This window comes from Doryrhamphus excisus, unplaced genomic scaffold, assembly GCF_037039965.1.
Source record: "Doryrhamphus excisus strain RoL-2023G ecotype Guam unplaced genomic scaffold, RoL_Dexc_Guam_v1.1 HiC_scaffold_24, whole genome shotgun sequence".
NCBI lineage: Eukaryota > Metazoa > Chordata > Actinopteri > Syngnathiformes > Syngnathidae > Doryrhamphus > Doryrhamphus excisus.
Window position 1 is genome coordinate 2,073,832 of NW_027621862.1, and position 14,743 is coordinate 2,088,574.

General features: G+C 42.1%; 2 protein-coding genes across 5 annotated transcripts in view; both read left to right on the forward strand.

Annotated features, from left to right (window-relative positions):
• crygmxl2 (crystallin, gamma MX, like 2) overlaps nucleotides 1–8,036 on the forward strand; it is a 55,630-nt gene extending 47,594 nt beyond the window's left edge. For 3 of the 4 annotated variants that reach the window (XM_078788815.1, XM_058061124.2, XM_058061127.2), the window contains 2 exons: nucleotides 6,981–7,223; nucleotides 7,720–8,036. In XM_078788815.1, coding sequence (XP_078644941.1) covers nucleotides 6,981–7,223; nucleotides 7,720–7,952 — 476 coding nt within the window. In that variant the 3' untranslated portion in view covers nucleotides 7,953–8,036. Of the gene's footprint in view, nucleotides 1–5,143; nucleotides 5,288–6,980; nucleotides 7,224–7,719 lie in introns of those variants that run through there. The other variant, XM_058061128.2, reaches the window with a different exon arrangement.
• A 158-nt stretch (nucleotides 8,037–8,194) lies between these two features.
• On the forward strand, nucleotides 8,195–10,855 carry crygmx (crystallin, gamma MX). The gene is made up of 3 exons (XM_058061145.2): nucleotides 8,195–8,330; nucleotides 10,028–10,270; nucleotides 10,354–10,855. The coding sequence occupies exons 1-3, from the start codon at nucleotides 8,322–8,324 to the stop codon at nucleotides 10,627–10,629; spliced, it is 528 nt and encodes a 175-aa protein (XP_057917128.1). The 5' UTR covers nucleotides 8,195–8,321; the 3' UTR covers nucleotides 10,630–10,855.
• Nucleotides 10,856–14,743: the final 3,888 nt, after the last annotated feature.

The window sequence follows — 14,743 nt, forward strand, 5'->3', positions numbered from 1 at the left end:
GGATGATCTCTCCGTTAAAAAAAAAAAGGAGAGGTCCTCATTTTTTACTCGAAGGCTTACTTGGCGAGCATTTTTTTTTTCTGCACTTTTCCGCGCCAGATTAATCCGGTTCTTGGAGTGACAGCTCATTGTTTACACGACAGTGGTGGCGAGGCTACCCTCCTATCTTGCATGACAACATTTCGGGGGTGAGACTCGCTCTATACTCCAGGGTCACAAAATGGGCTTTGTTTTAGACTGAAAGAAGTCGTCTGGAATGTTATTTAACAGAGACGATTGTATGTGAGTGTTGCCTCGCAGCAACAAGACCACAGGTTTGGATTTGGATGTACGCATCCTCTCAGTGTGCTTGCTGTGGTATTGGATACTCAAACTAGCCCGTATAAAAACATGAGTAGGGCTTGTAGGGATGTTACCAGCCATGTTGTTGTTGTTGTCTAGAGACAAAAACAGGAAGCAGAACTGGAGGTAGCAGAGATGAGGATGCTGAGGCTCACATTGGGAGTGACCAGGATGGACAGGATCACATTTTAGAGAGGCCAGACTGAAATGTTTGGACAGTGAAGATGGTAATGAAGGACTTGAGGGTAGACAGATGCAGAAGACAGGTTGAAGGTTGGATGGAGGAGATTGGTTAGCTGGGGCAAGTGTTAGTGTTAATAAAGAGCTACCTTAAGTGGAAACATGAATTCCAACATGTACTGTGACATTATGAAACATAGTATGAACCCCTCTTGTGGGGAAACTGGGCCGTAGGACAGTTTTCCGATGACCCAGACGTTAGCACTTCACTTGTTAGCATCCAGTGCCAGACGGAACACATAAGTTCCGATACGGGACGCTGCATACAATTGAACCGGTGTTGAAAGTACTGTGGTAGGAAAAAGTATCTGAATCTTTTTGGAATTTGTCACATTTCTGCATAAAATCACCATCAAATGTGATCTAATCTTTGTCAAAATCACACAGATGAAAAAAACAGTGTCTGCTTTCACTAAAACCGCCCAAACATTTATAGGTTTTCATATTTTAATGAGGATAGCATGCAAACAAATGTGTATTACACATGTATTAAATGTGATGGTTCAGTTACTTATTCCTCCCCCTTGTGTCATTGTTTGCATGCTATCCTCATTAAAATATGAAACCCTATAAATGTTTGGGTGGTTTTAGTTAAAGCAGACACTGTTTTTTCATTCATTCATTCATTTGATGGGTGATTTTATGCAGAAATGTGAGAAATTCCAAAAGTTTCAGATACTTTTTCATACCACTGTACTAGCATACATTAACATGATATCCTCATAAAAATATGAAAACCTATAAATGTTTGGGTGGTTTTAGTTAAAACAGACACTGTTTTTTCATTCATTCATTCATTTGATGGTGATTTTATGCAGAAATGTGAGAAATTCCAAAAGGTTCAGATACTTTTTCATACCACTGTACTAGTATACATTAACATGCTATCCTCATAAAAATATGAAAACCTATAAATGTTTGGGTGGTTTTAGTCAAAGCAGACACTGTTTTTTCATTCATTCATTCATTTGATGGTGATTTTATGCAGAAATGTGAGAAATTCCAAAAGGTTCAGATAGTACATACCACTGTACTAGTATACATTATAGTATATTATTAGTATAGATCCTAATTAGTGACAGGAATGTGTTTTTTTACGTTAGCTCACACCGCCATCGCTATCCGTTTATCCAAGTTTCTCCTCTCTCGATGGGGTGCGCATCAATCAGCCCCGTCCCCAACTGACAGTCCTTCTCCAGGCTAGTAGTGTCATCATCTCCCACGCGATTACACGCATTCGCACAGCGAGATCCTCGGACACAATGGAGCTGTGAACAGAACCCCCCCCGCACACAACACCACCACCATCATCACCGCCACCATGTTCCTTTCTCCTTTTTTCCTTTCTTCCATCATTCTGAGATGAAGAGTGGAACGCTCCGCAGCGGGTAGCTTCTTTTCTTCTCCTCGGAGGAAAGAAGCCCGGCAACGTGGTGTGTGTGATGTTACGTTTCCCTTCAGGGAGGGGCGAAGGGAAGCACGACTAAAGATGAACACTGGAGAAGCTGCGGGACGAGAGCCAGAAGTCCTGACTAATGAGCTCGGGTTAGCCAGCATTCCTTCGGGATTATCATGGTGGATGATGATGATGATGATGGTGATGATGATGATGGGGGCATTTTTGCGCACATGGCACTCTTGTGTCAGAATTAAACCTGCAAGATGAACGAACCCATTATTTGTTTCTCATAGTTTGAGCACTCAAACTGCGGTATGAGTACCGCGGTGGTAGATTTTTAAAGTACAATAATTAAAATAACAGTATATTGGCGATATACACAATATATAAAATATCAGTGTTTCCCATACATTTGTTTATTTTCCAAAGATGCGGTAGCTGTTAAGAATTTTCCATGTTCATGCACCTTTATGTGGAAACCTTACGCCCTAATCCCTCGTTTACCGTCCTTAATTACTTCCAAACCCTACCGCAATAAGTTAATTTTGGATTTAATCGGATTTAATATTAATAAACTGACTTTTTTCATAGTTGGAGTATAGAAAAAAAACATAATTAGAGCTCTCTAGACATAATAACACCCCTATAGTAACCTTTACACTCATATTACCCAATATAGCAGAGCCATAGAAGACATTAATAAGACTTGTGCTTGTGTGGGAGTTAAGGGGTGGCGGACAGGAAGTTTTCAAGTTCTGATGACGAGATCTGACCTCATCATGCATGTATTCCAGATATTGTTGACATTGTGATATTGTGAGGAGAATCGTGAGGCTGAGGGTTGAGTAGTTTCTTAACAGATGAGTATAAGGTTCTTGTATTGTTTCCGTCATGGTGGAAAATGCGTAGTAGGCAGCGTTAAGTTCGGATTTGTTGGTTATGGTGTCTTCTTAGTACATTTGGAGATGGTCTATAGAAATTGAACACTATATTCAAAACAGGACATGTACTGGGAATCAATGGATTCGCCATTTGGTAATGGCTGCTGTAAATGTGACTGTGTCGAGGTAACCACTGTACCATCGTGCATATGGTAACCACCCCGCACATTATAATAAAAGCACATCAAATGATGCACTTATGTCATAGGAAAAGAGCGCCGCTTCAATGGAAAAGGTGCAAACGCTTATCAGCGCTGTTCCCTTAGCACTTTGCAACAGAATGGGCTATTGTAGTTTGGCAAAAACAACAACAAAAAGCCAGCACACAGAGAGAGGGGGCGCTCACTCTTTATCCCCATGAAAGGCTAAAAGATGACCTTTCTGGCATCAAGCTATGGGGAGGGAGAGGGTGGGGCTTCGGGGGCAACACAATGCATGGCGGCATCAGCAGCTCGCGGCTACGCTTACAAGGCAAAAGACTCCCAAGTCTAAAACATCTATCACTTTTATACAAAGATGCCCCCAACCTTTGCTTTTATTCATGGACCAGTAGTGTGTGTATACTTGTGTGTACTTGTGAGTACTTGTATAAAACAGTCGCATCTGGTTTTGCGGCACCTCTGCAGGCGATGGAAGCGGAGAGAGACTACACATCACTGTAGATTATATCAACAACACAAAGCTAACCGTATAGCAGCGACGACATTTGACCCTGAAAGTGTGACTTTTGCTGAATCCAGTTGTACCACATCACAGGAATGGCTTGAAATTTCTCACACAGCTTAAAAATCATACCCAAATGTAATGGTTTAATTTCATTTGAACATGCATCAGATTACAATTGAATGCATCCCATAATCAGTTCCCAGTTCCACATGTCCAAAAAGGAGTAGGAAGAAGCAAAGCTTATTAAATCCTACCCCTCCATCTGGTACTTTTACAATCAGTAACTGTTACATTTGTTCACTTCCTGCTTTCCTAATTTAAGTTTTTTTTAATTTAATTTTTTTAATTTAATAAAAAATGTTTTTTTTTAATGGTTTTATTTTATTTGAATATGCCTCAGATTACAATTGAATGCATCCCATAATCAGTTCCCAGTTCCACATGTCCAAAAAGGAGTAGAAAGAAGCAAAGCTTATTAAATCCTACCCCTCTATCTGGTGCTTTTACAATTAGTAACTGTTACATTTGTTCACTTCCTGCTTTCTAATATAATTTTATGTTTTTTTTATTAAATTAAACCAAGACTTAAACCAAGTCCAAGCCTAAAACCTAATCCTAGCCCAGTCCTTGGCCCTGCTAACACTATTCTTAACTTTAACTCTGTCCTTAACTCTTGCCTTGAACCTAGCCCAAAATATAACCCTAACATTAACCCTCATTAAATTAAATTAAATTAAATTAAATTAAATTAAATTAAATTAAATTAAATTAAATTAAATTAAATTAAATTAAATTAAATTAAATTAAATTAAATTAAATTAAATTAAATTAAATTAAATTAAATTAAATTAAATTAAATTAAATTAAATTTTTTTGTCACGTACCGAAGTACAAGGTGATATGAGCATCCAATGACATAATGGGTACCATAGTAAGTGTCAATATAGTGATATATATAGCACATCATGACTGGTTCAAGACTCTTCATCCTTGTATTTAGCAAACATCAACTGCTTGTATTGTTTCTTGAATTGGCTCATCGTTGTGCATTGTTTGATTTCCTTACTCAATCCATTCCATAGTTTGATTCCACATACTGAAATGCTATGGCTTTTTAACGTAGTCCTAGCATAGAAGTGTTTCAAATGTACTTCTTCCCTGAGATCATATTTCTCCTCTCTTGTAGAGAAGTATTGGATGACATTTTCAGCTAATTGGTTGTTTTTAGCCTTATGCATTATTTTAACTGTTTGGAAATTAACTATATCAGCAAGTTGAAGTATTTGTGATTTTCGAAATAAGGAGTTAGTATGTTCTCTGTAGGCGGCATTATGAATTATCCTTACTGACCTTTAGTGAGTGAATTTTGAACACAAAGTGAACATTTTCCACAAATATAAATGTGAAAATCATGTAGTCGCCCCCGCATCCACTCAGTTTACCACTCTGTTGTTAGGATGCACCGAAAAGTCCCTTTGTTTTGTTTTGTTTTTTTGTCCCAAAAGGCTATGTCACATGGTCAGCACAGAATAGCACAAGCGTTTGCAGGCTTCTATCTATAGGTAAACTCTAGCAGAGCGCAGATAAGGTAGCATTGTGAGACAAAAAAAGGGGCCAGAGGTAAGTGGGAGGGTATAAAAGGAGCTGTAAAGTGTGTGTGCAGCTATGATGCGCTAACATCCATCCGACCATGGGGAAGGTATGAAAACTCTCACGCTTGGTTTTTTTTTTTAGTACTAGAGCCGCGCTTAGGGGTCCATTTATTGGTTAGATTTGACTAAAAGTTTAGTCTTTTGTTTACATGTTGACATCAGGTTTGGGTTTGAACATGTTGTTGATGTAAACACAGAAAACAACTACGGTAGAACACACAGTGAAGTACATTTGTGCCAAAAAATACATGTCAAATATTTACACGTACTTTTTTTATGTTGTTGTTTCAAATTTTCAGCACACTTTTTAATCATTTTAGTGCGGCGTTAGCACGTTAATTGCGTTTTGGAATCTGACCAACAATGGCGAACCGCAGTGCTGTTAGCATTTAGCACCACTATTGTGTTTTGTGGCGTTATTTATGTTGTGGATGCCTGATAAAAACCTGATTGGTCCTCTGTGGATGAATTAGTTAAAATGCACTGTTTTATTTATTTTCTAAATGTGCGTATTTATTATTACAGTAAACCTCAGATATTCATTCATTCATTTATTCATTTTCTACCGCTTTTTCCTCATGAGGGTCGCGGGGGTGCTGGAGCCTATCCCAGCTGTCTTTGGGCGAGAGGAGGGGTACACCCTGGACTGGTCGCCAGCCAATCACGGGGCACATATAGACAAACAACCATTCACACTCACATTCATACCTATGGACGATTTGGAGTCACCAATTAACCTAGCATGTTTTTGGAATGTGGGAACCCACGCGTGCACGGGGAGAACATGCAAACTCCACACAGAGATGTCCGAGGGTGTAATTGAACCCTGGTCTCCTAGCTGTGAGGTCTGCGCACTAACCACTAGACCGCCGTGCCGCCAACCTCAGATACATCGGATTCAATTGTTCCCACTGGTTTTGTTCGATATAAGCGAAATCCGTTATATGCGTATGCCGGAAAATGTCCATTTTACGCATATATCGGATTTATATCCAGTATATGCGTAAATCGGATCTTATCCGTTATAAAAAAACTATGTCACGATTCGGCGAATCGGAGCGCCACGATGCGGCCATCCGATATATGCGAGGGAAATTTAATGGAAATGCATTGGAACGGGACTGGAGATTTTGTCCGAAATAGGCGAAATCCGTTATAAAAAATCTGATATATGCAATGAATTTTTATTGGAAATGCATTACAGAAAAATCGGTTCTTTTTTATCTGTCCGTTGTGAGCGAATTTCCGTTATATCCGAGGTTTACTGTATTTAGTCATTATGTGAATTTTATCTCAATGACTAATTTATTTTTCTTATCTTGTTCGCTATATTTTCATCGCTTTCCTTGTTATGTGCTTTATTTTATTCTTTCACTTCTGCTCCTTCCGGGCTTCCGTAGTTGGCTCCAGCTTTGGTAGCACTTCCTCTCCTTGCCACACAAAGTGGTTAGCATTGATGAGGGGTGCAGAAATTGAGAGAAAAGAACTTTATTTTCATTCTTTTGTCCTTCAGAAACCGAACAAAGGCTGCTAGTATCAGCTAGCCATAATATTTTTATTATATAAGGAATGCAGTACTGGTAATATCCCTCCTATATTCCAACCCGGATCTATTGTGACCGCGTCCTGTTACTATACTCTTGGACCGTGACGGTTTATTCAAAGCAGAGCAGTGCCCCCTACACCTCATTCAATGAAGCGCAACAGTCCTTAAGCAACATCTCCGTCTCCGCTTCCAAGATCATCTTCTACGAAGGCCGCAACTTCCAAGGCCGCCACTGGGAATGCGGCAGCGACTGCATGGACACCTTCAGGCACTTCAGCTGCTGCAACTCCATCCGGGTGAACGGCGGTCACTGGGTGGCATACGAGAAGGCCAACTACATGGGCTACCAGTACATCCTCAGCCCGGGAGAGTACCCCGACTACCGCACGTGGATGGGCTTCAACAACTGCATCCGCTCCTGCCAGATGTTCCCCCCCGTAAGTCAATCAAACAGACAGCTTGGACCGCCAGTCCCCCCCGTGTGCACTCGTCTCACCTTGCACATCAAATGCGGCTTTTTCAAAATGGATGTCAATCACGCCGCCTTTTGATTCCATTTAGAGATCCTTTTGGCAGGTCATAGGATGAAAGGCTTTGCTGTGAGGCCCACAAGGAGAAGCAGTCAGCCTTTAAAAGGAATATCATACAACCCCATAAGACTCACTACCTTCATTCTAATTCTGCTAATCACACGCTGAGGGCTTCTGGCACTTTTCGAGATGGGGGTGTAATAATAACAGTAAAAAAAAAAAAAAAAAATCTAAACTTCTGTCACGCCCCGAAAAAAAGAGTAGTTGCTCATCTGTTGCTGCTTAAAGAAACCGAGCGCTCCCTTGAATTCAAAGTGGAACATCATCTCAGGGCAAAGAGTTGACAAAAACGGCTCGCAGGGGATTGAGCACAAAAGCGTAATAATCATCTTCCCGTTCCTAGTACCGAGGATCCTACAAGATGAGGATCTACAACCGACCCGACATGGTGGGACAAGCTATGGAGTTCATGGACGACTGCCCCAATCTCTACGACCGCTTCCGTTCCCGCGACATCTACTCCTGCAACATCATGGAAGGTTACTGGATCTTCTACGAGCATCCCAACTACAGGGGGCGCCAGTACTTCCTGAGGCCGGGCGAGTACAGAGCCTGCGGCGACTGGGGTTGCCATGACCCAATGGTGGGCTCGCTGCGCAGGATGAGGCCCCTGAATTAGACTGAAATCTAACATTAAAGCCGTCATGTTTTAAACAATAATATGACTTGTTTGGTTTATTTCAGCCATTTTAAAAATAGCCGACTGATTTTGCGACATCATCAACAAGCTTTTCAGGCACATGTTGCAGGTTTTATTGTGGAAAATGCAGCGGTACAGTATTTCACGCGACGTTTAGCAGAGACAAAGCAGCCTCGTAGTCGTCGCTGGACAGTCCGCTGACACGGCAAAGCTTTGTTTGGATTCGTTCTATAAAGCCAGCAAGGTCTATAAAGAGGCCTAGTAGGACCCGGCATTGGTTCTGAGCTCAGCTCAACACAGTGACAATGAGCAAGGTAAGTTTGCAAAAAGACGTTTTTATAGTAACAGAATCTTGAGACTGTTTTTATATGATCCATGTCTACTGTAAGTCTGTTTTTTATTGATATATTTATTGCTAAAACTGTCAAATTATTGTTGCTGTTGTGTTTGTAGCAACTGGAAAAAATGTGATTATTGAACATAGCAAATTTATATCGAAATGTATTTTAATAATGTTTTGTTTACTTGTGACACATCAGAAGTTAGCTTTAGTTTGCTAGGTTAGTCCTCACCCTAACTCTAGTCCAGTCCTTGGCCCTGCTAACACTAGCCCTCGCTTTAACTCTGCCCCTAACTAGCCCAGAACCAAGCCAAAATATAGCCCTAACCTTAACCCAAGTCCAAGCCTAAAACCCAGCCCAGTCCTTAGCCCTCCTAACACTATCCCTTACTTTAACCCTACCATTAGCTCTTGCTTGGACTCTAGCTCGACCCATAACCCGAACAGTAGCCCTTAACCCCAGACTTAAACCAAGTCCAAGCCTAAAACCTAACCCTAGCCCAGTCCTTGGCCCTGATAACACTATTCCTAACTTTAACTCTGTCCCTAACTCTTGCCCTGAACCTAGCGAAAAAAATTTAGCCCTAACATTAACCCTTAACCAAAGCCCTAAACCAAGTCCAAGCCTAAAACCCAGCCCAGTCCTTAGCCCTCCTAACAGTATCCCTTACTTTAACCCTACCATTAGCTCTTGCTTGGACTCTAGCTCGACCCACAACCCGAACAGTAGCCCTTAACCCCAGCCTTAAACCAAGTCCAAGCCTAAAACCTAACCCTAGCCCAGTCCTTGGCCCTGCTAACACTATTCCTAACTTTAACTCTGTCCCTAACTCTTGCCCTGACCCTAGCCGAAAATATAGCCCTAACATTAACCCTTAACCCGAGCCCTAAACCAAGCCCAAGCCTAAAACCTAGCCCAGTCCTTAGCCCTCCTAACAGTATCCCTTACTTTAACCCTACCATTAGCTCTTGCTTGGACTCTAGCTCGACCCACAGCCCGAACAGTAGCCCTTAACCCCAGACCTAAACGAAGTCCAAGCCTAAAACCTAACCCTAGCCTAGTCCTGAGCCCTTCTAACAGTATCCCTTACTTTAACCCTACCATTAAGTCTTGCTTGGACTCTAGCTCGACCCATAGCCCTAACAGTAGCCCTTAACCGCAGCCCTAGCCCAAACTCAAGCCTAAAACCAAGCCATAGCCTAGTCCTAGCCCTCCTAACAGTATCCCTTACTTAAACACTACCATGGACTCTTGCTTGCACTCTCGCTCGACCCATAGCCCTAACAGTAGCCCTTAACCCCAGCCCTAACCCAAGCCTAAAACCTAACCATAGCCTAGTCCTTAGCCTGCCAACAGTATCCCTTACTTAAACCAGATCATGAACTCTTGCTTGCACTCCTGCTCGACCCATAGCCCTACCAGTAGCCCTTAACCCCAGCTCAAACCCAAGTTGACCCTAGTCCCCCCGACACTTGGCCAAACCCAAGTCCTAATCCTAGCTCTTATTCCAGGTCCAAACCTATACCATAGATTGAACACTATCCTGAGCCCCAGCACTGACTCTAGCCCTTGTTCTAAGTCTAGCCTGAATGCTACCCATAGCCCTAACTCCAGGTCTTGCCCTAATCACGTATACCATCATGACCCTTTACCTTTCCCCCCTCACACAGATCATCTTCTACGAGGACCGCAACTTCCAGGGCCGTCACTTCGAGTGCAACAGTGACTGTCCGGAAATGCAGAACTACTTCAGTCGCTGCAACTCGATACGCGTGGAGAGTGGCTGCTGGGTGGCCTACGAGAAGCCCAACTACGGGGGCTACCAGTACATGCTGCACAAAGGCGACTACCCAGACTACCAGCGTTGGGCGGGCTTCAACGACTGCATCCGCTCCTGCCGTATGGTTCCACCTGTGAGTTTCAATCTGTGGAACTGGAACTTGGAATGGTTTAGCCCCCAAAACCGCCATGTAACCATTTTGGTTTGGTCTTTTAGTACAACGGCAGCTACAGGATGAAGATCTTTGAGCGCTCTGATTTTGGCGGCCAGAATCTGGAGCTAATAGAAGACTGCCCGGATCTGAACGAGCGCTTCCACACCCGTGACATCTCCTCCGTTAACGTCATGGAGGGCTACTGGATTCTGCACGAGCACCCCAACTACAGGGGGCGCCAGTACTTCCTGCGCCCCGGCGAGTACCGCAGGCACAGCGAGTGGGGCAGCGCCAGTCCCACCATCGGCTCTCTGAGGCGCGTCACTGAGGTCAACTGATTCCTTTATCATTTTTTTTTACCCTTCTCGAGCGTTTACACCCTTCTGTTCCTGAAACCTGTTTCATTGTAGTCTCAACACTGTTCACTGTAACGGCAGTTTTGTGTTACTGTATCTATAACGTTGTAATGTGTACTATGACCACCCAAACCGGTTGCTAGGACGTCTCCAAGCAAAATCGCCCTACTGGAATCACACCAAATAATAAAAACCTCATAAAAGTCAACTTGCTTGTGATTCCCATTTTTCAAACGTGTGTCAAACTCGTTTTGTCTTTATTTGTACTAATTTTGATGGTACTCCAAACTCAGATTTTTCTACTACCCTCATGTCCTCCTTCGCTACATCCATAAACCTCCATAAACCATAAAGCACATATATATTCACTATTTCTTCTCTGGACATGTCCGAACCAACCATCCGAACTTTATCCATAAGGCCTCTTAACATGTGATCTTATCCATCCTGGTCACTCCCAATGTGAACCTCAGCATCCTCATCTCTGCTCCCTCCAGTTCTGCTTCTTGTTTTTTCCTCAGTGAGACTGTCTCTAGACAACAACAACAACAACAACAACATCGCTGGTCTCACCACAGTTTTATGAAAATGAATGGATGAATGTGTTTATGATGTAAGGACTACACCATAGCTCCTAGCAAAGCCTCTTGGTGCCATTGTGGTAAACATCCCTACAATCCCTACTCGTCTTTTTGCCTCTCCGACGTCTCTAACATGTAATGTCCCTATGGTGTACTCGTTCCTGATCCTATCCATCCTGGTCACTCCCAATGAGAACCTCAGCATCCTTATCTCTGCTACCTCTGGCTAACATGTAATGTCCCTCTGATGTACTCGTTCCTGATCCTATCCATCCTGGTCACTCCCAATGAGAACCTCAACATCCTCATCTCTGCTACCTCCGGCTAACATGTAATGTCCCTCTGATGTACTCGTTCCTGATCCTATCCATCCTGGTCACTCCCAATGAGAACCTCAGCATCCTTATCTCATGCTACCTTCGGCTAACATGTAATGTCCCTCTGATGTAATCGTTCCTGATCCTATCCATCCTGGTCACTCCCAATGAGAACCTCAACATCCTTATCTCTGCTACCTCGAGCTAACATGTAATGTCTTCTATCACAGCATGTGGAACTGTTTTAATTTAAATTATTCCAATTATATTCAATTGTACTTTGTATACAAGTTCAAATAAACTCCAAACTTCAACTTTTCATATGGAAAAAAATACAATAAATTACAAATTTTCTTCTGGCATATTAATATTATCCAGTTCATCTGAAAAACAAAGTAAATTAATTTTTGGTTGTTTAAAGAAAAAAATAGCCTTATTATGGATCAATGTGTTTTGGTGGATGTGAACTTTAAAGACACTCCAAACTCAAGTTTTCTGAAATTTGAGAAACATGTTTTTCATCTGGCATATTTTGGGACATTTTTCATCTCATCTGGAAAAAGTCTTTTTTGATCAGTTTTCATGATCAAAAGTTGATTTTTTTCCCCCCCTTTCTCAATCTTTCTATGTTGTGTTGATTCCTACTCATTTTGGTGGACTGACTACAGTATGTCTAACCTCCACTTGTGGCTCACTTGTGGACTCTCTTCTCTGCTTGAGAGTCTCGTGGGAATTGTTGTCCACCCGTATGAAAAGGCAAAGCACTTGACTTGTACAACAAACGCTGGAAATCCTTTAATTGGACATTACTCAAGGCCAAAAGTCATATTTCTTGCCGCGGTTGATCTTAAGAGACTCTCAAATGCACTCCCCACTGGGGTGGATTTTCCCCCCCATCTCTCGCTCTTCAATCAATAATTAATAGTCAAAGTTATTTATTCATGTGTCTCTTGGCCAATTACACAGTGCCTAATTAACAATTTCAATAATTGATATTTATTTCTGAAAGGGTTCTCTATCTGGGGCTGATGTAAAATGCATGAGCAGGGATACGGACTGGGTTTTGTTTTGGGGTTTTTTTGTGTTCTGAGAGAGAGCTTCCCGCTCGAGGCTAATACCAGGCCACTTTGACTGGATCTCTTTGAGCTGGCACGGGTCCTGTGATGTGGATCTAACGTGGGCATCTTTCATGGACCCAGAGCGCTTACTCTGCACCATGTGATCTCCTAAAGATCCCTACTTGTACATCCTCAGATTGTCTCTATAGCTTTTTTTAATCGCGATACTACAAAGAATAAGTTGGGATGAGAATTGCTTTGTTTGAGCGAGGCGTTAATCAAAAAAATGAAACAGGTTTAATAATACCTTCAAGTAAATGACAGCTCATGAATTAGTGTACGAGTTTTTGTTTCTTTTGAATCTGAGGTTTTCTGATGAAAAGAAACACAAAAACTAAATATGCCAGATGAAAAACTTTAGAATGTAATGTTTGGTTGAAATGATCTGGAACCTACTGGTCACACACTGCTGTGGGACGGCATTTCACTACCCTTAAAACATATTCCTTGCAAATGGGGTATCATTTCAAAGGTAACAATTAAATGCATGTTATTTGTTGGTTGCAAACATGATCTGGAACCTTCTGGTCACACACTGCTGTGGGACGGCATTTCACTACCCTTAAAACATATTCCTTGCAAATGGGGTTTCATTTCAAAGGTAACAATTAAATGCATGTTATTTTTTGGTTGCAAACATGATCTGGAACCTTCTGGTCACACACTGCTGTGGGACGGCATTTCACTATCCCTTAAGACTTGTTTGACTGTTCCTGCTACGAATGTATGTTCCTTGCAAATGGGGTATCATTTCAAAGGTAACAATATGATGCATGTAATTTTTTGGTTGATTTTTTTGGATGATCTGGAACCTTCTGGTCCCACAATGCTGTGGGACGGTATTTCACTACCCTTAAGACAGGTTCCTTGCAAATGGGGCATCATTTCAAAGGTAACAATTGCATGCCTGTTATTTTTTTTTGGTTGCATAGATGACCTGGAACCTTCTGGTCACACACTGCTGTGGGATGGCATTTCACTATCCCTTAAGACTTGTTTTACTGTTCCTGCTACGAATGCATGTTCCTTGCAAATGGGGTATCATTTCAAAGGTAACAATTGGATACATGTTATTTTTTGGTTGCAGAAATGATCTGGAACCTTCTAGTCACACACTGCTGTGGGACGGCATTTCACTACCCTTTAGACATGTTCCTTGCAAATGGAGCATCATTTCAAAGGTAACAAAATGATGCATGTAATTTTTGGTTGCAGAGATGATCTGGAACCTTCTGGTCACACACTGCTGTGGGACGGCATTTCACTACCCTTGACTACCCTTGACCTGTTTTACTGTTCCTGCTACGAATGCATGTTCCTTGCAAACGGGGCATCATTTCAAAGGTAACAATTGCATGCATGTTATGGAACCTTCTGGTCACACACCGCTGTGGGATGGCATTTCACTACCCTTAAGATATGTTCCTTGCAAATGGGGCATCATTTCAAAGGTAACAATTGCATGCATGTTATGGAACCTTCTGGTCACACACCGCTGTGGGACGGCATTTCACTACCCTTAAGATATGTTCCTTGCAAATGGGGCATCATTTCAAAGGTAACAATTGCATGCATGTTATGGAACCTTCTGGTCACACACCGCTGTGGGACGGCATTTCACTACCCTTAAGATATGTTCCTTGCAAATGGGACATCATTTCAAAGGTAACAATTGCATGCATGTTATGGAACCTTCTGGTCACACACCGCTGTGGGACGGCATTTCACTACCCTTAAGATATGTTCCTTGCAAATGGGGCATCATTTCAAAGGTAACAATTGCATGCATGTTATGGAACCTTCTGGTCACACACCGCTGTGGGACGGCATTTCACTACCCTTAAGATATGTTCCTTGCAAATGGGACATCATTTCAAAGGTAACAATTGCATGCATGTTATGGAACCTTCTGGTCACACACCGCTGTGGGATGGCATTTCACTACCCTTAAGATATGTTCCTTGCAAATGGGGCATCATTTCAAAGGTAACAATATGATGCATTTTTTGGTTGCAGAGATGACCTGGAACCTACTGGTCACACACTGCTGTGGGACGGCATTTCACTACTTTAAGACATG

Coding starts and splice junctions, on each gene's coding strand:
- crygmx (XM_058061145.2), top strand. Junction 10,271..10,353: donor CCTGCCGTATGGTTCCACCT/GTGAGTTTCAAT, acceptor TTGGTCTTTTAG/TACAACGGCAGCTACAGGAT.